This window comes from Bombina bombina, chromosome 2 (assembly GCF_027579735.1).
Source record: "Bombina bombina isolate aBomBom1 chromosome 2, aBomBom1.pri, whole genome shotgun sequence".
Lineage (NCBI taxonomy): Eukaryota > Metazoa > Chordata > Amphibia > Anura > Bombinatoridae > Bombina > Bombina bombina.
Genome location: NC_069500.1, coordinates 265191563 through 265217874, shown reverse-complemented (window position 1 = coordinate 265217874; position 26312 = coordinate 265191563). Strand labels below are relative to the sequence as shown.

At 39.9% G+C, this 26312-nt stretch overlaps 1 protein-coding gene across 1 annotated transcript in view; it reads right to left on the bottom strand.

Annotated features, from left to right (window-relative positions):
• MAN2A1 (mannosidase alpha class 2A member 1) overlaps positions 1-26312 on the bottom strand; it is a 333289-nt gene that overhangs the window by 116241 nt on the left and 190736 nt on the right. The window contains exon 6 of the mRNA XM_053701535.1: positions 12713-12886. Coding sequence (XP_053557510.1) covers positions 12713-12886 — 174 coding nt within the window. The remainder of the gene's footprint in view (positions 1-12712; positions 12887-26312) is intronic.

Below are 26312 nucleotides of genomic sequence, written 5' to 3'. Positions count from 1 at the left end.
TAATAATATCATGAGAATCACGATTTGCTACTTGTTGCGCTAGGGTTTCCAACCAAAAAGTTGAAGCTGCAGCAACATCAGCCAATGATATAGCAGGCCTAAGAAGATTACCTGAACACAGATAAGCTTTTCTTAGAAAGGATTCAATTTTTCTATCTAAAGGATCCTTAAACGAGGTACCATCTGACGTAGGAATGGTAGTACGTTTAGCAAGGGTAGAAATAGCCCCATCAACTTTAGGGATTTTGTCCCAAAATTCTAACCTGTCAGGCGGAACAGGATATAATTGCTTAAAACGTTTAGAAGGAGTAAATGAATTACCCAATTTATCCCATTCTTTGGAAATCACTGCAGAAATAGCATTAGGAACAGGAAAAACTTCTGGAATAACCGCAGGAGCTTTAAAAACCTTATCCAAACGTATAGAATTAGTATCAAGAGGACTAGAATCCTCTATTTCTAAAGCAATTAGTACTTCTTTAAGTAAAGAGCGAATAAATTCCATCTTAAATAAATATGAAGATTTATCAGCATCAATCTCTGAGATAGAATCCTCTGAACCAGAAGAGTCCAAAGAATCAGAATGATGGTGTTCATTTAAAAATTCATCTGTAGAGAGAGAAGATTTAAAAGACTTTTTACGTTTACTAGAAGGAGAAATAACAGACAAAGCCTTCTTTATGGATTCAGAAACAAAATCTCTTATGTTATCAGGAACATTCTGCACCTTAGATGTTGAGGGAACTGCAACAGGCAATGGTACATTACTAAAGGAAATATTATCTGCTTTAACAAGTTTGTCATGACAATTATTACAAACAACAGCTGGAGGAATAGCTACCAAAAATTTACAGCAGATACACTTAGCTTTGGTAGATCCAGCAGGCAGTGATTTTCCTGTAGTATCTTCTGGCTCAGATGCAACGTGAGACATCTTGCAATATGTAAGAGAAAAAACAACATATAAAGCAAAATAGATCAAATTCCTTATAAGACAGTTTCAGGAATGGGAAAGAATGCCAAAAAACAAGCTTCTAGCAACCAGAAGCAAATGAAAAATGAGACTGAAATAATGTGGAGACAAAAGCGACGCCCATATTTTTTAGCGCCAAATAAGACGCCCACATTATTTGGCGCCTAAATGCTTTTGGCGCCAAAAATGACGCCACATCCGGAACGCCGACATTTTTGGCGCAAAATAACGTCAAAAAAAATGACGTAACTTCCGGCGACACGTATGACGCCGGAAACGGAAAAGAATTTTTGCGCCAAAAAAGTCCGCGCCAAGAATGACGCAATAAAATGAAGCATTTTCAGCCCCCGCGAGCCTAACAGCCCACAGGGAAAAAAGTCAAATTTTTGAGGTAAGAAAAATATGATAATTCAATGCATAATCCCAAATATGAAACTGACTGTCTGAAAATAAGGAAAGTTGAACATTCTGAGTCAAGGCAAATAAATGTTTGAATACATATATTTAGAACTTTATAAATAAAGTGCCCAACCATAGCTTAGAGTGTCACAGAAAATAAGACTTACTTACCCCAGGACACTCATCTACATGTTTGTAGAAAGCCAAACCAGTACTGAAACGAGAATCAGTAGAGGTAATGGTAAATATAAGAGTATATCGTCGATCTGAAAAGGGAGGTAAGAGATGAATCTCTACGACCGATAACAGAGAACCTTATGAAATAGACCCCGTAGAAGGAGATCACTGCATTCAATAGGCAATACTCTCTTCACATCCCTCTGACATTCACTGCACGCTGAGAGGAAAACCGGGCTCCAACTTGCTGCGGAGCGCATATCAACGTAGAATCTAGCACAAACTTACTTCACCACCTCCCTTGGAGGCAAAGTTTGTAAAACTGATTTGTGGGTGTGGTGAGGGGTGTATTTATAGGCATTTTAAGGTTTGGGAAACTTTGCCCCTCCTGGTAGGAATGTATATCCCATACGTCACTAGCTCATGGACTCTTGTTAATTACATGAAAGAAAAGGCTCCCTTCCCCCCAGTAACAGTTGAAATTATTGAATCTAACTGAGAACCAAATAATTTATTACCTTGGAAAGAAAGAGAAAGCAACGTTGACTTAGAAGTCATATCTGCATTCCAAGATTTAAGCCATAAAGCTCTTCTAGCTAAAATAGCTAAAGACATATACCTGACATCAATTCTAATGATATCAAAAATGGCATCACAAACAAAGTTATTAGCATGTTGAAGAAGTTTAACAATGCTATAAGCATTATGGTCTGACACTTGTTGCGCTAAAGCCTCCAACCAGAAGGTGGAAGCTGCAGCAACATCAGCCAAAGAAATAGCAGGTCTAAGAAGATTACCTGAACATAAATAAGCCTTCCTTAGAAAGGATTCAAGCTTCCTATCTAAAGGATCCTTAAAAGAAGTACTATCTGCCGTAGGAATAGTAGTACGTTTAGCAAGAGTAGAGATAGCCCCATCAACTTTGGGGATTTTTTCCCAAAACTCTAATCTATCAGATGGCAAAGGGTACAATTTCTTAAACCTTGGAGAAGGAGTAAATGAAGTACCCAGACTATTCCATTCCCTAGAAATTACTTCTGAAATAGCATCAGGAACTGGAAAAACTTCTGGAATAACATACATGAGGTTTAAAAACTGAATTTAAACGCTTAGTAGTTTTAATCAAGAGGACTAGACTCCTCCATATCTAATGCAATCAACACTTCTTTAAGTAAAGAACAAATAAACTCCATCTTAAACAAATATGAAGATTTATCAGTGTCAATATCTGAGGCAGAATCTTCTGAACCAGATAGATCCTCATCAGAAATAGATACGTCAGAATGATGGCGGTCATTTAAAAATTCATCTGAAATATGAGAAGTCTTAAAAGACCTCTTACGTTTACTAGAAGGAGGAATAACAGACAGAGCCTTCCGAATAGAATTAGAAACAAATTCTCTTACATTAACAGGAACATCCTGAACATTAGATGTTGAAGGAACAACAACAGGTAATGGATTATTACTAATGGAAATATCAGCGTTTGATAGTTTATCATGACAACTAATACAAACTACAGCCGTAGGAACAGTTACCAAAAGTTTACAACAAATGCACTTAGCTTTGGTAGAACCAACATCAGGCAGCGTCTTTCCAGAAGTAGATTCTGATCCAGGGTCAGGTAGTGACATCTTGCCAAATGTAATAGAAAAAACAACATATAAAGCAAAATTATCAAATTCCTTAAATGACACTTTCAGGAATGGGAAAAAATGCAAAACAAAACAAGCCTCTAGAAACCAGAAGCAACTAAAAAGTGAGACTGAAATAATGTGAAAAAACTGGCGCCAAGTATGACGCCCACATTTTTGCCGCCAAGTATAACGCACACATTTTTGGCACCAAGAATGACGCCCATATTTTTTGACGCCAAAAAACGTCCGCAACACACATACGTCAAAAATGACGCAACCACGTGAAAACTTCCGGCGTCAAATATTTGCACCAAAGAATGACGCAATAAATTAAAGCATTTTCTGCACCCACGAGCCTAACATCCCGAAATTAAAAAAAAAAATCAATTGAAAATTTTAAGGTAAGAAATAATATAATTCATATGCATTTTCCCAAAAAAATGAAACCGACAGTCTGAAAGAAGGAATACTGATTATCCTGAATCATGGCAAATATAAGTTTAACACATATATTTATAACTTTACATATAAAGTGAAAATAAATACCATGATATCACAAGAATGAAACAAATGTGAAATAAATGTGATAAAATAATAAAGAATGAAGACTAACAAAAGTGTACTAAATACTCATAAAAAGTTCTTTATAAGGATATGTGTGTAATTTTCGGAATCTTCGATCTTCTATTTTCCTTTGATCCTCATATAGAAAGAGAGAAAGAAATGCCACATAGCGTGATTCTGTGATTATTCAAGATGCAGAATGCGCGTTTACAAATGCTTACTCACATGAGATGGAGCTATAGCCTAGCTCAGGTTTATGCGCACACCCGGTATTATACTGTTGGGTAAACAGTTGCTTGAGCCGGATTTAGGTAAAAAAGATTTATTAAAATACAAATGTAAAAAGCGTCACAAGGGCTGCAGGAAACACCAAATATACATAGGGTTGGCAATACAATTAAGTAGTTGCTCGCATTGAGCTTATACACAGTACTAGAAACTTAGGTCAGGAGTGCAGAAACTTAACCACACAACCTTTCCATTCAGAGTCCAGCATATGTTGCTCTCCTTACTGGTGTGCAGAATCTTGGAAAGACGCCAAGGGTAAGAAACAATGTATCCGACGTACGTTTCGCAAAGGAGCTTTTTCAAGGAATGGTGTGCGCATGTCTGAAAGTCTTATTTAAGTGTTTCTGATTTATTGAGCCGGATATCCGGTATTGAGTCCTCCATTTTGGAAGTGGGCATATTTCTGATTATCCTTTCTTATCCTGCCGATACTTGTGCACAGGAATCATAATTATTATTTCTATATATATGAGTTAAGGGCAATAGTGATTTTATCTCAATTAACATTTAAAAACATCCTAACTATAAGACAATTTTCGCTAGCAGGTCTAATACATAGCGTATCATTCTATGACATTTGAGAATTCTTGTGTGACATATCGGTTTCGATCACATTGTTCATCACTTGTACTCTCATACTATTTATTCATAACAAGGATATACATGTTTGAACTAAACATCACAACAAATTAGCCTTTAAAACATATCTACATAGTATCTATATAGATTAAATTTCCCACAACTAGTACTATTTGGTAACTTTCTCAGGCTATATGAAGCAGTGTGTTCTTTTCAATCAGACACAGAGTTTTATCAGGATATCGATAATTTTTATATTATCTGATTTCACTATAAAGATATAAAATGCTGGGGGAATTTTCTAATAAAAGGGACTGAGTTATATCTTTATTTTTATAAGAAGTGATGTAACTCAAAATCCTTGTTAAGGCCGTTCGGTATGAAACTATCCATAATGTGGATCCATTTCATCTCAAGCCGACCCAATTGATTTTGTACATCACCTCCTCTCCAGCTATATTCTACCTTCCTAATACCAAGGAAGTCAAGATCTTCTATTCTCCTATTGTGTATTCTATCGAAATGTGCTGATAATGAGTGTTTTTGGAGGCCTTTTTCTATGTTGTAAATATGTTCATTTAGTCTGACTTTCAGAAGCCTAGAGGTACGACCAATGTAAATTAAATTGCACGAGCATCTTAGTAGATATATTACGTTCTTACTGTTACAATGTTTTTGTATAATGTCTCTGACTTCTTTACTCTGAGTACTATGTTGTAGAATAAGTCTACTTGCTGTTTTTGTGTTGTTTAATGCCGATATTTCTTTATCTCTTTGTTTGTAATGTAATAATTCTTTCCTATCTAGTTTTGCAACTTCCTCTATTTTTTCCTCTAAGAAGGCTTTAGGATAGTTTTTTTCTTTAAATCTATCTTTTAACACTTTCGCTTGAGTCTGAAATACAGTTTCGTCTTTACAGTTGCGTCTCAGACGAACGAATTGCCCCTTTGGTATATTCCTTAACCAATGTTTCTGATGACAGCTGTCAAGACTGATATAATTATTCACATCGATACTTTTAAAAAATTTTTTTGTTTTCAGTGTATTATCCTCTATGTAGATTTCCAAATCGAGGAATTCTACCTTAGTTTTACTATGGGTCCATGTTAATACTATGTTGAACTCATTGTTTGCCAGATATTGTTTAAATTCGTCCAACTGACATACTGTTCCTGACCAAATCAGGAACAGGTCGTCTATGTAACGACGATAGGACACCAGATATTGCGCCCAGGGGGAATTATGGATGTAAATGTTTTCCCAATTAGCCATATATAAATTGGCGTAGCTGGGCGCAAATCTGGTGCCCATCGCCGTTCCACTAATCTGAAGATAATAGTCATTGTTAAACCAGAAAAAGTTGGTCTCAAGAATAATCCTAATCCCCTCCAAAATGAAATGTAATTGTTTAGGGTCAAGGGTAGTGTCTTCTTCTAAGATGTTTTGTACTGATCTAATACCTAACTCTTTATCTATGATGGTATAGAGAGATGTTACATCTCCAGTTACTAATAGCCAATCTTTATTCCATTTGATGTGTTCAAGATCATTTAATATACTAATTGTATCTTTTAAGTACGATTTTGTATTTTTGACATATGTTTGTAAAAACCTATCTATATAAGCTGATAAATTGCTAGTATGTGAATTGATCCCAGACACGATAGGTCTTCCCGGGGTTTTTTTTTGATCCTTATGGATCTTGGGAAGTATATAGAAATTTGCAGTTTTAGGGAATTTGTTATATATATATATTGATATTCTTTCTTATTTAGAATGCTTTCTTTTAGCCCTCCATTTAAATATTTTTCAATTCTTTTCTTGAAGCTAAATGTAGGATTAGAATCTAGTTTTTTGTATGTGTTTGTGTCGTTCAACTGTCTAAGACATTCCTCATTATATTTTTTCCTGTCCATAATGACTGTGCCAAAACCTGAGCTAGGCTATAGCTCCATCTCATGTGAGTAAGCATTTGTAAACACGCATTCTGCATCTTGAATAATCACAGAATCACGCTATGTGGCATTTCTTTCTCTCTTTCTATATGAGGATCAAAGGAAAATAGAAGATCGAAGATTCCGAAAATTACACACATATCCTTATAAAGAACTTTTTATGAGTATTTAGTACACTTTTGTTAGTCTTCATTCTTTACATATAAAGTGCCCAACCATAGCTTAGAGTGTCATAAATAGAAATAAGACTTACTTACCCTAAGACACTCATCTACATATAGTAGTTAGCCAAACCAGTACTGAAACTAGAATCAGTAGAGGTAATGGTATATAAAAGAGTATATCGTCGATCTGAAAAGGGAGGTAGGAGAAGAAATCTCTACGACCGATAACAGAGAACCTATGAAATAGATCCCCTAGAGGAAGACCATGGTATTCAAATAGGCAATACTCTCTTCACATCCCTCTGACATTCACTGCACGCTGAGAGGAAAACCGGGCTTCAGCCTGCTGCGAAGCGCATATCAACGTAGAAATCTAGCACAAACTTACTTCACCACCTCCATGGGAGGCAAAGTTTGTAAAACTGAATTGTGGGTGTGGTGAGGGGTGTATTTATAGGCATTTTGAGGTTTGGGAAACTTTGCCCCTCCTGGTAGGAATGTATATCCCATAAGTCACTAGCTCATGGACTCTTGCCAATTACATGAAATAAATGGGAACCCCTTCAGCTCAAAGGTCGTTCTAAGAGATTTATAGACATGTTCTTTATTTGGAAGGGGGATCAGGATGAACTCCAGTCACTTGTACAATATCTGAATACAAATGACTTGGAGATCAGTTTCACCCATGAATGGAACCTGTCCAAAATTAATTATTTGGACATGACCCTCTTAGAGGTGAATGGGGAAACAGATTCCACCAGCGATTACAGAAAGCCCATATTGGGCAATACCCTTCTGCACGCTACCAGCTGTCACCCTAAGAGTGTATTTAAGGGGATTGCTAAGGGCCAATTCATACGCCTTAAAAGGAATTGTTCTGATTCAGCTTGTTATCAAAACCAGTCTTCGGGCCTTATTGAACGTTTAAAAAAAAAAAAAAAAAAAAAAGAGGATACAATAAGAAAGTCATCAGTGAGGCTGTTAACACAGTTGAAAAGCTTAACAGTAAGGATCTGTTAAGGAAAAAAAAGTCACAGGATCAGACCTCAGGAAAGGAAAATATTCTATTTATCACGGATTATTCGGAACAATACAATAATATTTGTGATATTGTCAAAAGGCATTTTCCTCTCCTGAGAGCAGATGATGGTCCCGCTAATGTTAGTGAAAAACTGTAAATTTGCCTATAAAAGGGGCAAAACAATAGGCAATATATTGGCCCCCACTAAGTTGCCGGTGAAAATAAGAAATTAATCCTCTTGTTAACTACACATGGAAAGTTTAAATACCACAATAGAAATTGTGTGGCGTGTGAAAAAGTTGAATTAGGAGAGAGATTTATATCAACTATAACAAGACTCTCCTATAAGAAACGTTCCTGCCTTAACTGTAGGTCAACTTTTGTAGTATACCTAATTACTTGCAATACTTGTGATAAACAGTATGTGGGTCTTACGACCCGTGAGGTAAGATCAAGTATCAGAGAGCATTTGTCCAGTATCAAAACTGTCACTGCCAGCACACCCCTGGTACAACACTTTGCCTGGATACATAAGAGTGCTAAATCCTTCAAGTGGACCTGCATTGAGAAAGTTTACACACCTAATAAGGGAGGAGATAGAGAGGTACTTCTGGGTAAGAGAGGTGTTCTGGATTTTTAAATTACAGACCAGATACCCTAAGGGCTAAAATTCAGATTATGATTTTATAAATTTCTGGCAATGAGATATTAAGCCCGTATTAATTTCCTCTTAATTACGAGATTTCCCTTCTTACTGCACTAGGACCTAGAACAATTTGAAAATAGTTCTAGTAAGTTAAGCAATCAAGAACTATATACTTTATGTTTAGTTTAACACTAATAGCCTTACCTGACATAACTTTAAGCAACGTAAGCTGGGATCCGAAGATATAACAGCTAGAGTCTTTAATGACCGTTTACCGTTGGTTAATAATTTATTTTGATGTAGTCAATGACCCTTCAAGCCACAGTCTATTACAGTACATATGTCCAGGCAAAGTATATTGCTGTCACAAAGAGTATTTGGTAAAATTTAGAGAGACCCTCTGTTTGAACTCCAATCAAATCCTCATGAAATGGGATATCCCCTTGGGCAACCATGTGTCTGTTTATACCTTAGTTCCCACATAGTTTTCATATACACTATATTTGCCACTTTTATAATCTGCACTGTCTATGCCCTGTCAAGCTATTGGTAACTCCCTTATGGTAATGAGTATGTTACCTCTCCATAGTGTATGTAAATTCATATGTAATAAACATACATGACACATTAACCATTAATGGAATGCAGTTAGGGCCATCTAAGAAAATATAAATGTGTTAAGTTTCATTACACGATTTGTGACAGGAGGCAATAGGGTTTGTGTGTTCAGAATTACTGTTTTCTTAAGACAGGCTGATGTCAAATCCAATTTCATGTGCTACTAATTATATCATTAACAATTAGTCCAATGGAAAGCCGCTTGTGGTTTTAAGTAGACTGTTCTAGTAAACAGAGCAAACAGCTACGAGTACGGCATTTGCCGAAACGTGTCAGCTGTAGCTTTATTTGCTGACTTTCCATTTTAATACACATGTATGTAGCCTGTGCACCTTCTTTGGGACCATGAAAAGGTTTGAATAATACCCCAGACCTCTTTCTGCTGGAAGGACTGAGACTATTACTCCAAGAGATGAGAGATCCCTCACGCACCCCAGGAAGGCGTCTCTCTTTTCTGGTCTTGAAGAGATGTTTGACAGGAGGAACCTGTTGCTGGGTGGATATGATTTGAAACCTATCCTGTATCCCTGGGCAACGACCTCCAGGACCCAAGAGTCTGTAACGTCTCCCCTCCAGGCCTCCACAAAGAGATAATCTGCCCCCTACCTGTTCCAAGGACTTGAATGGTAGACAAAGCAAGCGAGACTTAGACATAACGTCAGCAGACCACGATTTTAGCCACAGAGCCCTGCGGGCTAAAACAGAAAACCCTGATGTCTTAGCATTCAGGCAAATAATCTGCACCACAAATGAATGAATGTGCTACCCTTCGGGCGTTGATTCGATCCAGAATCTCATCAAGGGGAGTCTCCACCTCGACCATAGCCGATAGAGCGTCACACCAGTAGGTATCCGCACCAGCCACCGCAGCGACTGCCGCCGCCGGTTTGAAAACAAACCCCGTCAGCTGGAACATCTTCCGCAACATGGACTCCATATTTTTATCCATCGTTTCCTTAAAAGAGGAGCTATGCTCAAGCGGAATGGTCATTCTCTTAGTGAGCGTGGAGATAGCACCATCCACCTTAGGGACGGTTCTCCACAGTTCAAGCTGCACGTCCAGAATGGGGAAAAAGCTTCTTAAATGAAGACGAGGGAGAAAAGGGAGAAAAGGGTGAACCCAGTTTCTACCATTCATTCTTAATAATGTTCACCATTTTGATAGGAATCAGAAAGGCCTGGGGCACTACCCTGTCCTCGTAAACCCTATCCAATTTCGGGATCGAAGATTCCTCCGGGAGTTTCGGTTCAGGAACCTCCAGCGTAGCAAGCACTTCCTTCAGCAGAAAGCGCAAATGCTCTATCTTAAATTTGAAATCTGGTTCCTCCGCGGACGGAGGCCTAGAAGTAGCAGATTCCAACCCAGAAGGGACATCCTCCAATAAGTCGGAGTTGTCCTCCTCAGCGGATAATCTGTCTGAGACATACAGCGGAGTAGAAGACCCCTGAGACGGTTAGCAGTGCCGTAGCTTCCGCTTAGTAGGACGAGGCATCACATTTATGGCCGCAGGAACTGCCATCTGTAACTAATCAGCGAAGTCTGGAGGTCAAAGGGCCCCTCCCGGGGAGGATTAGTAGAGCCCTGGGGAACTGCTTGTGTAATCGGAGATGATTGTAACCAACGCACCTCGCGGGGCAGAGAACCCTCAGAGGTGGACAGCTCAGTCGTACTAAATAGCAATATTGTCAAAGCTTGTGGAACAGAGTTGTGTTGGCGGTTCAACCGGAACCTCCTCACATTATAGATAGTTAATAGGTTTAGATAAAGAGGGAGTATCTTCTAACATATCAGAGTCCTCCCTAGCTTGCGCCTTTATTACAGACTTGATCAAAATTATTAAATGGCACCTTTATATCCCAATGGCCGGGGCACTCACCACCTCCTATGACCCGGACTACAAGAAAACAGCTTTTGTCTCTTCCGAACGGGGAGAGATAGATAGAGAGAGAGAGAGACCAAAAAAGCCTGCCTCAATCTCTCTCCAACTGTTCCACACTGACAGAGCCTCATCTCACACAAGTGCAGTAGAAACACAACAAACAATATTATGCTCTTACCAGAATCAACACCGTGGAACAGGAACATGGCCCATCAAGTGTGACAGGTTAGTAGCGTTGCTCCTGACATGGAGAGAAGAAAAGCAGGCAGCTAAACTCGTCAACGCTGATTGGTTAAGGAGCTGTTAATCATGAATTGGGATGGTTTCGCAGAAAGGCTCTCTCTGCATCTCAGGACTCTAACATTCACCCATGCTCTCACTGAGAGGCTGACAGGACTACTTAAAATCCAGTCCCATTTCGAAGAGTACTACCCTCCATAAGAGAATACTCTGAATCTTCCACTTCTCTGCCAACCTCCTGTGACGAAAGGCAAAGAATAACTGGGGTATGAGGGTAGTGGGGGAGGCATTTAAGCATATGGCTGGGTGTCTTTGCCTCCTCCTGGTGGCCAGGATCTTATTTCCCACAAGTGATGAATGTTCCGAACATAAGTTATTTTTAATAAAGTGTTTATTCTCGTATAATATTATTACTGAGACAAAAAGAATCAGCGCTAACATTTTTTTAGATCCAACTATCTACAAAAAGCAATAGCCATTGCCTAGACATATATATCTACAAAGATAGCGCACTCCAACTAGCCAACAATAATTCCAGACCAGGGTCCATAAATAATAATCAATACAGTCCAATAATATGCACTCCCTGGATTTAAGTACAACACACTTTATTAAGTAGTAGTGACGTTTCGGGGCATTCACCCCTTCTTCAGACAACCCAAAATGTGATACAAGCAGTGTTAAATAAGTAACAAGTCCCACCCCCAAAACTATACAGCCAATCAAACAAGTAGGAGTTCATATTAAATCATGTGTTTACAAATATATCATCAAAATCATATAAAAACATTCATTAGAATTTCTCTAATACGGCACACATTCTAATTGGCTAACCCCTCTAAGTCCATTTTATTTTTTATTTTTATATTTTTTTTTATCTCCCAACATGATTAAAAAACGCACAGCTTTAAAATGTTTGCAACCAAAAAGAATTATTATTTTAGATAATTTGTAATTTAGTAAACACTGTAGAAGAGAGCAAGCAGGTATAGAAATAAGTATAAGCAGCAGAAATAGAAAGGTTCTTCTGCCACTTTACAACTCCTTGGTTAGATCTCATCTTGAATTTTATGTACAGTTCTGAAGACCAGAGGATATAAAATAAATTAGAAAAAAAAAATGGTACATCATGGCCTTAAAAAAGCACAAACAACCTTTCACAAAAATACACCACCATCAGAAAAAGGAGTGACTATCTCAAGGTGGTTTTCTTCACAGAAAGGGTGGTTAATTCATTAAATATCAATTACAGATGGTAAGGAAAAATAAAATACTTATTAAATAAATTTTTTGGTTCTTATCTGTCACCAATATGCATTTGTCTAGGCTTTGGTTGTACATCTATTACTGAGAACAGAAGACAGAATCTTTTTAAGCCAGGTTGAGTGTAATTAAGCCATATTGATCTCTATAGATGAAACCACACACAGAACCAATAGTCCTAAGATAGCATGTTCTACTTAGGTGTGCACAAACAATACTGTCCTAAATGAATGTAATTTTTACTCTGATATTACTTTTAACTCAAAATATAAATAGACTAAAAATAATTTAATAATCTGATAACTCACCCCAGTTTTGTCTCCAAAAAAACTCTAAGGTCTTTTCAGTAGAAAAATACTTCTTGATAGAATAGTGAACCCTTTGAATAAGCATGTTCGATAATCCTGATCGCTTCAATAGGTAAGCCATAGTTGGTGAATGTCCAAATGGGTCAACTGCCCACCCCGACGTCGGTTTTACACCTGTTTAAAAACACAATGCTTAATACAAAACCATAAAGGTTAAAAAGGGACATTGAACCCAAAAATGTTCTTACATGATTTAGATACAGCATACAAATTTAAACAATTTTCCAATTTTATTTTTATTATCAAATTTGCTTCATTTCTTGGTATCATTTATTGAAGGAGCTTCAACACATCAGGTGAGCCAATGAAAAAAAGGCATATATCTGCAGCCACTATTACATTGCTGCTCCTGAAACTACTTGTGTATGCTTTTAAACAAAGGATACCAAGATAACTAAAACAAATTAGACAACAGAAGTAAAAATTGTAAAGACCAAAGGGGGCATGTAACTATTGGAGGAAGCCGGATTTGTCATCAATATGCTCTATACAGGAGGAGATGCGGGCATAGGATCGGTCTATTTACTGTAACGAAATGGTATTTAAAAAATAAAAAAAGAAGAAGAAACAACTTTATAAAGTTTAAAGTGCACATGTTTTTAAGATTATTTTAAGATACTGGGCTTTAATTAATTAAACTTTACAGTCACTTTAACTTCCTCCCAGAGGCTCAAATATCACAAGCACTTGGGTAGCAAGGACATAGTGACACAGTTCACCCTGACTACACGCACTGCTCAGTTACAGCAAGCTTTTTACGGATGGTCAGTTGCTGTGTGTGCCCTTATGATTGTAATAGAAAGTCATGGGTCTCAGGCTGCCTAGACAGCATTGAGGTGAAATGCCAATTACAGAAGCTGAAATTTAACACATATTTCCAATGCATTTATATTATCCGATTTGCTTTGTTCTCTTTGTATCCTTTGCTGAAATGCATACTTAGGTAGGGTCTGGAGTAGCAATGCATTACAGGAAACTTGCTGCCGATTGGTGGCTGCACATATGTCAGTAACTCCCCAGATGTGGTCGGCTAGCTCCCAATGGTATGTTACTGCTCTAGCCAAGAATAGATTTAAGCAAGTTTGATAAAAGGAAACTGAAAAGTTATTTAAAAAACTATGTTCTATCTGAATCAATAAGTGGGGAAAAATGTGTTTCATGTCCATTTAAGATTCAGTTTAATGCAGCTTCCAATTTGTGTGTTTAATGTCCCTTTTGCGTGTAGAAACTCCATCTCAAAAGCATAAACCATGTAAGCACTTTATGTTAAAGGGACATTAAACACTTTGAGATGGTAATATAAAATGATAAATATCATACAAATAAAAAAAAAATCCAATATGCTTTCATTATTTATTTTATCCCCTTTCATGTAATTCCATACTGAAATTTTGAGCTTTTCATTTCCTGTTAAAAATGAAAGTGCAGAACACTGTTATATTCCACTCATCCATTGGCTGCACACTCTAGTGATCTAGTTATACCTGTCCCTAATTGGCCCCAGCAGAAAAGGTAACCTAAGTTACAACATGGCACCGGCCATTGTTTTATAGACACTAAAACTTTACACTTGTTTTGTCAATATTTAAACAGCTAATTAATCTTAAAAAAAAAAAAAAAACACATCTACATTTTTAGTGTTTAATGTACCTTTAATGAAGATTAAAGTGAATTTAATTCAATATATATATATATATATATATATATATATATATATATATATATATATATATATATATATATATATATATATATATATATATATATATATATATACACACACATATATATATATATATATATATACACATATATATACACACACACAGAGAAATGCACTCACAGGAACGAACAACCAGCTCAATACCGTTAGCCTGTTCTATGGCGATTAAAAAGGGTAACAAAGACGTGGACCCCTTGCTCAGTGTGCTTAGAGGAATACTGCTACACCTCACTGACGAGGCCCAATGAAGGCCGAAACGATCGTCTGGGGTTGCTGTGTTCCTTGTTCAGAGAGGAGTTGCCTGGTATTTCGGCGCTGGACTGGCCGTAATGTGCGGGGTCAGACTGATATACTACAGGAGAATTCTACTCTGTGAAAAGCATTACTGGGCTAAAAGAAGTTGCACCCAGGTTGTGAATTGCCATAGAACAGGCTAACCATGGTATTGAGCTGGTTGTTCGTTCCTGTGAGTGCATTTCTCTCTAGTCTCTCTCTTTATATATATATATATATATATATATATATATATATATATATATATATATATATATATATATATATATATATATATATATATATATATATATATATATATATATATATATATATATATATGTGTGTGTGTGTGTGTGTGTGTGTGTGTTATATATATATATATATATATATATATAACATTCCACGGATTCATCCTTACTTGTGGGATATTGTCCTTCCCTACAGGAAGTGGCAAAGAGAGCACCCACAGCAGAGCTGTCTATATAGCTCCTCCCTTAGCTCCACCCCCCAGTCATTCGACCGAAGGCTAGGAAGAAAAAGGAGAAACTATAGGGTGCAGTGGTGACTGAAAGTTTTAAAATAAAAATATATATGCCAGTCTTAAAAAACAGGGCGGGCCGTGGACTCGATACATCACAAGAGAAATAAATTTATCAGGTAAGCATAAATTATGTTTTCTCTTGTAAGATGTATCGAGTCCACGGATTCATCCTTACTTGTGGGATACCAATACCAAAGCTTTAGGACACGGATGAAGGGAGGGACAAGATAGGGACCTTAAACGGAAGGCACCACTGCTTGTAGAACCTTTCTCCCAAAAATAGCCTCCAAAGAAGCAAAAGTATCGAATTTGTAAAATTTGGAAAAAGTATGAAGCGAAGACCAATTTGCCGCCTTACAAATCTGTTCAACAGAAGCCTCATTTTTAAAAGCCCATGTGGAAGCCACAGCTCTAGTAGAATGAGCAGAAATTCTTTCAGGAGGCTGCTGTCCAGCAGTCTCATAGGCTAAACGGATGATGCTTTTCAGCCAAAAGGAAAGAGAGGTAGCCGTAGCCCTTTGACCTCTCCGTCTACCAGAATAAACAACAAACAATGAAGATGTTTGACGGAAATCTTTAGTTGCTTGTAAGTAAAACTTTAAAGCATGAACCACATCAAGATTGTGTAACAGACGTTCCTTCTTTGATGAAGGATTAGGACACAGAGAAGGAACAACAATCTCTTGATATTCTTCTTAGAAACATCCTTAGGAAGAAACCCAGGTTTGGTACACAAAACCACCTTATCTGCATGGAAAACAAGGTAAGGGGAATCACATTGTAAAGCAGATAGCTCAAACTCTACGAGCCGAAGAGATAGCTACTAAAAACAAAACTTTCCAAGATAGAAGCTTAATATCTATGGAATGCATAGGTTCAAACGGAACCCCTTGAAGAACTTTAAGGACTAAGTTTAGGCTCCAAGGCGGAGCAACAGGCTTAAATACAGGCTTAATTCTGACCAAAGCCTGACTAAATGCTTGAATATCTGGGACATCTGCCAGACGTTTGTGTAGTAGAATAGACAAAGCAGATATTTGCCTTTTTAGGGAACTAGCTGATAATCCCTTCTCCAAACCTTCTTGGAGAAAAGACAATATTCTAGGAATCCTAATCTTACTCCACGAGTAACCTTTGGATTCACACCAATAAAGATATTTGCACCAAATCTTATGATAGATCTTCCTGGTGACAGGCTTTCTAGCCTGAATCAGGTTATCAATGACCGACTCAGAGAAACCACGCTTTGATAGAATCAGGCGTTAAATCTCCAAGCAGTCCGAGAAATTAGATTTGGATGCGTGAACAGACCTTGGATTAGAAGGCCCCGCCTCATTGGCAGAGTCCACGGTGGAACCGAGGACATGTCCACTAGGTCTGCATACCAAGTCCTGCGTGGCCACGAAGGTGCTATCAGAATCACAGAAGCTCTCTTCTGCTTGATTCTGGCAACCAGACGTGAGAGGAGAGGAAACGGTGGAAATACATAGGCCAGATTGAAGGACCAAGGCACTGCTAGAGCATCTATCAGTACCGCCTTGGGATCCCGGGACCTGGAAGTTTGGCATTCTGACGGGACGCCATCAGATCCAATTCTGGTGTGCCCCATAGCTGAATCAGCTGGGCAAATACCTCCGGATGGAGTTCCCACTCCCCCGGATGAAAAGTCTGACGACTTAGGAAATCCGGCTCCCAGTTCTCTACTCCTGGGAAATGGATTGCTGAGAGATGGCAAGAGTGATCCTCTGCCCATCGGATTATTTTGGTTACCTCCATCATTGCTAGAGAACTCCTTGTTCCTCCTTGATGATTGATATAAGCTACAGTCGTGATGTTGTCCAACTGAAACATGATGAATTTGGCCGCAGCAAGCTGAGGCCACGCCTGAAGCGCATTGAATATTGCTCTCAGTTCTAGAATGTTTATCGGAAGAAGAGATTCCTCCAGAGACCATAAGCCCTGTGCTTTCAGGGAGTCCCAGACTGCACCCCAGCCTAGCAGGCTGGCATCTGTCGTTACAATGAGTCACTCTGGCCTGCGGAAGTACATTCCCTGAGACAGGTGGTCCTGAGACAACCACCAGAGAAGAGAATCTCTTGTCTCCTGGTGCAGATGCAGTTGAGGAGATAAATCTGCATAATCCCCATTCCACTGTTTGAACATGCATAGTTGCAGTGGTCTGAGGTGTAGGCGGGCAAAAGGAACTATGTCCATTGCCACTACCATGAGTCCGATTACCTCCATACACTGAGCCACTGATGGCCGAGGAATGGAATGAAGAGCTCGGCAAGTGGTTAAGAGTTTTGATTTTCTGACCTCCGTCAGAAATATTTTCATTTCTACCGAATATATCAGAGTCCCTAGAAAGGGAACTCTTGTAAGAGGGAAGAGAGAACTCTTTTTTTTATGTTCACCTTCCACCCGTGAGATCTCAGAAAAGCCAACACGATGTCCGTGTGAGACTTGGCTAGCTGGAAAGTCGACGCCTGAATTAAGATGTCGTCTAGATAAGGCGCCACTGCTATGCCCCGTGGTCGTAGAACCACCAGAAGGTACCCTAGCACCTTTGTGAAAATTCTGGGAGCCGTGGCCACCCCGAAGGGAAGGGCCACAAACTGGTAATGCCTGTTTAGAAAGGCGAATCTGAGAAATTGATGATGATTTCTGTGAATAGGGATGTGTAGATAAGCATCCTTTAAGTCCACGGTAGTCATATATTGACCCTCCTGGAACAGAGGTAGAATAGTCCGAATAGTCTCCATCTTGAATGATGGAACTTTGAGGAACTTGTTTAGAATTTTGAGATCCAAGATTGGTCTGAAAGTTCCCTCTTTTTTGGGAACCACAAACAGGTTTGAGTAAAACCCTAGCCCCTGTTCCTCTTTTGGGACTGGGCGGATCACCCCCATGGTATGTAGGTCTTCTACACAGCGTAAGAACGCCTCACTCTTTGTCTGGTTTACAGACAATACAGAAATGTGAAATCTCCCCCTTGGAAGGGAGTCTTAATTCCAGAATATATCCCTGGGACACAATTTCTAAAGCCCAGGGATCATGAACATCTCTTGCCTGAGCGAAGAGAGAGTCTGCCCCCTACTAGATCCGGTCCCGAATCGGGGGCTACCCCTTCATGCTGTCTTAGAGGCAGCTGCAGGCTTCTTGGCCTGTTTACCCTTGTTCCAAGCCTGGTTAGGTCTCCAGACTGACTCGGATTGGGCAAAATTCCCCTCTTGCTTTGCAGCAGAGGAAGCTGAAGTGGGACTACTCTAAAAGTTCCGAAAGGAACGAAAATTATTTTGTTTGGTCCTCATCTTATTTGATCTATCCTGAGGGAGGGCATGACCTTTCCCTCCAGTGATGTCTGAAATAATCTCTTTCAGTTCCGGCCCGAATAGGGTCTTTCCTTTGAAAGGGATGTTCAAAAGTTTAGATTTAGATGACACATCAGCAGACCAGGACTTAAGCTATAACGCCCTGCGTGCTAAAATGGCAAAACCTTAATTCTTTGCCGCTAATTTAGCCAGTTGAAATGCGGCATCTGTAATAAAAGAATTAGCCAACTTAAGGGCCTTAATTCTGTCCATAATCTCCTCTAATGGAGTCTCCATCTGAAGAGCCTCTTCTAGAGCCTCAAACCAGAAAGCAGCTGCAGTAGTTACAGGAACAATGCACGCAATAGGTTGGAGAAAAAAAAACCCTGATGAACAAAAAATTTTCTTCAGGAGACCCTCTAATTTTTTATCCATAGGATCTTTGAAAGCACAACCGTCTTCGATAGGTATAGTTGTACGCTTAGACAGAGTAGAAATAGCTCCCTCCACCTTAGGAACGGTCTGCCACGAGTCCCGCATGGTGTCAGATATGGGAAACATTTTCTTAAAAACAGGAGGGGGAGTGAACGGAATACCTGGTCTATCCCACTCCTTAGTAATAATATTCACAATCCTCTTAGGGGCTGGAAAAACACCAGTGTAAACAGGAACCTCTAAGTATTTATCCATTTTACACAATTTCTCTGGAACCACTATAGGGTCACAATCATCTAGAGTCGCTAATACCTCCCTGAGCAATAAGCGGAGGTGTTCAAGCTTAAATTTAAAGGCCGTCATATCAGAATCTGTCTGAGGAAGCGTCTTTCCTGAATCAGAAATTTCTCCCTCAGATAACAAATCCCTCACCCCTACTTCAGAGAATTGTGAGGGCATATCAGATACGGCTACTAAAGCGTCAGACGGCTCAGCATTTTTCCTAAACCCAGAGCTGTCCCGCTTTCCTTGTAAACCAGGCAGTTTAGATAAAACCTCTATTGCTCTATTTTTAAGTGCTAATATATGTTCTTTATAGTTTATAGACATATCAGTACAATTGGGACACATTCTAAGAGGGGGTTCCACAATGGCTTCCAAACATATTGAACAAGGATTTTCCTTGGTGTCAGACATGTTAGACAGGCCAGTAATGTAACAAGCAAGCTTGGAAAACACTGTATCAAAGTAAATAACACTTAGAATTAAAACGGTACTGTGCCTTTAAGAGAAAAAAAGCTGCACAAATTCTGCAAAACAGTGTAAAAAAGCAGTAAACTTAACGAAATTTTTACAGTTGCATCATAAAGCCTTAGTAACTTTGCACAGCTATGCAAATAAACAATTAACCCCTTAATGGCAAAACCGGATTGAAAAAATGTCAAAACCGGTAAAAAAGACTTTCAGCACCTTGCCACAGCTCTACTGTGGCTCCTACCTGCCCTTCAGAACGATTTGTGGGGAAAAAAACTTCTTTTACAGCCCTCAAACACAGCAGGAACCTCTGGAAAAGCAGTTAGATGTCTCTGAGGAAAAGAAACTTCGCAACTGAGGCGCGAAAATAGGCCCCTCCCACCTCACTCGATGTTTTGAGGCCTATCAGAAAAACACCAGAGTGTCTCTTAATTAACCATGTGGGTTAAAAAACCCAAAAGCAAGCCACAATGACCCCTTTAGTCCCTTCAAAAAAAACGTTATAATTGCATCATTTACTGAACAAAAACTTTTTTACTTAACAGTTTCACCAGTAACTAATGAACCCTTCATGCAAGCTGAAATTCCTATCCAAGTGTCTAAATACAGCTTACCCTTCCCTCATGGGAATATTGCCAGCCTTTTCTAGAATTAACACAGTCTGTCTAGAAAAATATAGACTGAACATACCTCATATGCAGCTTAGCATGCAAACCGTTTCCCCAACTGAAGTTTTCCTGTACTCTTCAGCCCTTGTGAGAACAGCAGTGGATCTTATTTACAAAGTGCTAAGATCATCATCCTCCTTGCAGAAATCTTAATCCCTTTTCTGCCAGAGAGTAAATAGTACACACCGGTACCATTTAATAACAAACTTTTGCTTGAGAAATAAAAAAACATAATTTATGCTTACCTGATAAATTTATTTCTCTTGTAGTGTGTTCAGTCCACGGGTCATCCATTACTTATGGGATATATTCTCCTTCCCAACAGGAAGTTGCAAGAGGATCACCCAAGCAGAGCTGCTATATAGCTCCACCCCTCACATGTCATATCCAGTCATTCGACCGAAACAAGACGAGAAAGGGTGCAGTGGTGACTGGAGTTTTAATTAAAATTTAGAACTGCCTCAAAAAAAGACAGGGCGGGCCGTGGACTGAACACACTACAAGAGAAATACATTTATCAGGTAAGCATAAATTATGTTTTCTCTTGTTAAGTGTGTTCAGTCCACGGGTCATCCATTACTTATGGGATACCAATAGCAAAGCTAAAGTACACGGATGATGGGAGGGACAAGGCAGGAACTTTAAACAGAAGGAACCACTGCCTGTAGAACCTCTCTCCCAAAAACAGCCTCCGAAGAAGCAAAAGTGTAAAATTTGTAAAATTTTGAAAAGGTATGAAGTGAAGACCAAGTTGCAGCCTTGCAAATCTGTTCAACAGAGGCCTCATTCTTAAAGGCCCAGGTGGAAGCCACAGCTCTAGTGGAATGAGCTGTAATTCTTTCAGGTTGCTGCTGTCCAGCAGTCTCATAGGCTAAACGTATTATGCTACGAAGCCAAAAAGAGAGAGAGGTGGCCGAAGTCTTTTGACCTCTCCTCTGTCCAGAATAAACGACAAACAGAGAAGAAGTTTGCCGAAAATCCTTAGTTGCCTGTAAGTAGAACTTCAGGGCACGGACTACGTCCAGATTATGCAAAAGACGTTCCTTCTTTGAAGAAGGGTTAGGACATAATGATGGAACAACAATCTCCTGATTGATATTCCTATTAGAAACAACCTTAGGTAAAAATCCAGGTTTAGTACGCAAAACTACCTTGTCTGAATGAAAAATCAGATAAGGAGAATCGCAATGTAAGGCAGATAACTCAGAGACTCTTCGAGCCGAGGAAATAGCCATCAAAAACAGAACTTTCCAAGATAAAAGCTTAATATCAATGGAATGAAGGGGTTCAAACGGAACACCCTGAAGAACTTTAAGAACCAAGTTTAAGCTCCACGGAGGAGCAACAGTTTTAAACACAGGCTTAATCCTAGCCAAAGCCTGACAAAAAGCCTGAACGCCTGGATTCTCTGCCAGACGTTTGTGTAAAAGAATAGACAGAGCAGAAAACTGTCCCTTTTAACGAACTAGCGGATAAACCCTTTTCTAAACCCTCTTGTAGAAAAGACAATATCCTAGGAATCCTAACCTTACTCCATGAGTAACTCTTGGATTCACACCAATGTAAATATTTACGACATATCTTATGGTAAATTTTTCTGGTAACCGGTTTCCGAGCCTGTATCAATAACCGACTCCGAGAAACCACGCTTTGATAGAATCAAGCGTTCAATCTCCATGCAGTCAGCCTCAGAGAAATTAGGCTTGGATGGTTGAAAGGACCCAGAAGTAGAAGGTCCTGCCTCAGAGGCAGAGACCATGGTGGACAGGACGACATGTCCACTAGGTCTGCATACCAGGTCCTGCGTGGCCACGCAGGCGCTATCAGAATCACCGATGCTCTCTCCTGTTTGATCCTGGCAATCAGATGAGGCAGCAACGGAAACGGTGGGAACACATAAGCCATGTTGAAAATCCAAGGGGCTGCTAGTGCATCTACCAGCACCGCTCCCGGGTCCCTGGACCTGGATCCGTAACAAGGAAGCTTGGCGTTCTGGCGAGAAGCCATGAGATCCAGTTCCGGTTCGCCCCAACGAAGAATCAGTTGAGCAAATACCTCCGGGTGAAGTTCCCACTCCCCCGGATGAAAGGTCTGTCGACTTAGAAAATCCGCCTCCCAGTTCTCCACACCTGGGATGTAGATCGCTGACAGGTGGCAAGAGTGAGACTCTGCCCAGCGAATTATCTTCGAGACTTCCAACATCGCTAGGGAACTTCTAGTTCCCACTTGATGATTGATGTAAGCCACAGTCGTGATGTTGTCCGACTGAAATCTGATGAACCTCAGTGTTGCTAACTGAGGCCAAATTAGAAGAGCATTGAATATTGCTCTTAATTCTAGAATGTTTATCGGGAGGAGTTTCTCCTCATGAGTCCACGATCCCTGAGCCTCCAGGGAGTTCCAGACTGCTCCCCAGCCTAGCAGGCTGGCATCTGTTGTTACAATCGTCCAATCTGGTCTGCGAAAAGTCATTCCTTTGGACAGATGAACCCGTGACAACCACCAGAGAAGAGAATCTCTGGTCTCCTGGTCCAGATTTAGCAAAGGGGACAGATCTGAGTAATCCCCGTTCCATTGACTTAGCATGCATAGTTGCAGCGGTCTGAGATGTAGGCGCGCAAATGGCACTATGTCCATTGCCGCGACCATTAAGCCGATTACTTCCATGCACTGAGCTACTGATGGGCTTGGAATGGAGTGAAGGACACGGCAAGCATTGAGAATCTTTGATAACCTGGACTCCGTCAGGTAAATCTTCATCTCTACAGAATCTATAAGAGTCCCTAGAAAAGGGACCCTTATGAGTGGCAACAGAGAACTCTTCTCTACGTTCACTTTCCACCCATGCGACCTCAGAAATGCTAGAACTATCTCTGTATGAGACTATGCATTTTGAAAACTTGACGCTTGTATCAGAATGTCGTCTAGGTACAGAGCCGCCGCTATGCCTCGAGGTCTTAGTACCGCCAGAAGTGAGCCCAGAACCTTTGCAAAAATTCTCGGGGCCGTAGCTAACCCGAAGGGAAGAGCTACAAACTGGTAATGCCTGTCTAGAAAGGCAAACCTTAGGTACCGATAATGATCTTTGTGAATCGGTATGTGAAGGTAGGCATCCTTTAAGTCCACTGTGGTCATATATTGACCCTCTTGGATCATGGGTAGGATGGTCCGAATGGTTTCCATCTTGAATGACGGAACCCTTAGGAATTTGTTTAAGATTTTTAAGTCTAAGATTGGTCTGAAAGTTCCCTCTTTCTTGGGAACTACAAACAGATTTGAATAAAACCCTTGCCCCTGTTCCGTTCGCGGAACTGGGTGGATCACTCCCATCACTAAGAGGTCTTGTACACATTGTAGAAATGCCTCTTTCTTTACTAGGTTTGTTGATAACCTTGACAGATGAAACCTCCCTTGTGGAGGAGAAGTTTTGAAATCCAGAAGGTATCCCTGAGATATAATCTCCAACGTCCAGGGATCCTGTACATCTCTTGCCCAAGCCTGGGCGAAGAGAGAAAGTCTGCCCCCCACTAGATCCGTCTCCGGAAAGGGGGCCCTGTCTTCATGCTGTCTTAGGGGCGGAAGTAGGCTTTCTGGCCTGCTTGCCCTTGTTCCATTACTGGTTGCCTTTCCAACCCTGTCTGTAACGAACAGTAGTTCCTTCCTGTTTTGGAGCGGAGGAAGTTAATGCTGCTCCTGCCTTGAAATTACGAAAGGCACGAAAATTAGACTGTTTGGCCTTTGATTTGGCCCTGTCCTGAGGAAGGGTGTGGCCCTTACCTCCAGTAATGTCAGCAATAATTTCCTTCAAGCCGGCCCCGAATAAGGTCTGCCCTTTGAAAGGAATGTTTAGTAGTTTAGACTTAGAAGTTACATCTGCTGACCAGGATTTAAGCCATAGCACTCTGCGCGCCTGTATGGCGAATCCGGAATTCTTAGCCGTAAGTTTGGTTAAATGCACTACGGCATCCGAAACAAACGCATTAGCCAGCTTAAGGGTTCTAATCTTGCTCAAAGATTCATCCAATGGTGCTGTGCGAATCGCCTCTTCCAGAGACTCAAACCAGAATGCCGCTGCAGCAGTGACAGGCGCAATGCATGCAAGAGGCTGTAATATAAAACCTTGTTGAACAAACATTTTCTTAAGGTAACCCTCTAATTTTTTATCCATTGGATCTAAGAAAGCACAGCTATCCTCCACCGGGATAGTGGTACGCTTGGCTAAAGTAGAAACTGCTCCCTCCACCTTAGGGACCGTCTGCCATAAGTCTCGTGTGGTGGCGTCTATAGGGAACATTTTTCTAAATATCGGAGGAGGGGAAAAGGGCACACCGGGTCTATCCCACTCCTTGCTAATAATCTCTGTAAGCCTCTTTGGTATAGGAAAAACGTCAGTACACACCGGTACCGCATAGTATTTATCCAGCCTACATAATTTCTCTGGGATTGCCACCGTGTCACAATCATTCAGAGCCGCTAACACCTCCCCTAGCAACACGCAGAGGTTCTCAAGCTTAAATTTAAAATTTGAAATTTCTGAATCCGGTCTCCCCGAATCAGAACCGTCACCCACAGAATGAAGCTCTCCGTCCTCATGTTCTGAAAATTGTGACGCAGTATCAGACATGGCTCTCGTGTCATCGGCACGCTTGCCTCTTAACTCGGGCATATTGTATAATACTTCTTTCATAACATTAGCCACATCATGTAAAGTGATTTGTAAGGGCCTTGATGTACTTGGCGCCTCAATCTTACGCACCTCCCGAGCGGGAGACGAAGGTACTGACACGTGAGGAGAGTTAGACGGCATAACTTCCCCCTCGTTGTCTGGTGATAATTTCTTTATCGGTACAGATTGACTTTTATTCAAAGTAATATCAATACAATTGGTACACATATTTCTATTTGGCTCCACATCTTTTTTTAAACATAATGAACAAGCAGATTCCTCTGTATCAGACATGTTTAAACAGACTAGCAATGAAGCTAACAAGCTTGGAAATTACTTCAATAAGTTTACAAGCAATATAAAAAACGCTGCAGCGCTTATTTTAAAAAACACAATTGAATAACAAAGAACTAGTTCAGTTATAGTCAACAATTCTTTAAATGTATTAATTAGCAGAGGATTGCACCCATTAGCAAAAGGATGATTAACCCCTCAGTACCCAAAAAACGGATATCAAATTAAGATTTAACGCTTTTATCACAGTCAAACACACTGTCACAGGTCTGCTGTGACTGATTACCTCCCTCAAAAACGAATTTTGAAGATCCCTGAGCTCTCTGGAGACGTCCTGGATCAAAGAGGAAGAAGCAGGAAGACTGTGCTAGAATTTTAACTGCGCAACAAGGCGCTAAAAAAGGTCCCTTCCACTCCTATTACAACAGTGGGAGACCTGATATAACTGTTTCTATGCAGAAATATACGTTAGCCGTGTGGAAAAAAATCATGCCCAAAAAGATTTATCACCAAAGTACCTCACAAAACGATTAACATGCCAGTAAACGTTTTAAAAAACAACATTTCAGATGCTGTGTAAAGTTATTACTAAGCCTGCTACCAGTCGCTTCTACTGCAGTTAAGGCTCACACATTATATCAGTATTAACAGTATTTTTTCAGTCAAATTCTAGTCCCTAGAAAATAACTCTACTGTGCATACATTTATCAGCCTGATACCAGTCACTACTACTGCATTTAAGGCTGTACTTACATCATACGGGTAACAGCAGTGTTTTCTTAGTCAATTCCATTCCCAGAAAATATTGTACTGCACATACCTCATTTGCGGGAGACCCCGCATGCTATTCCCATTTTCTGAAGTTACCCCACT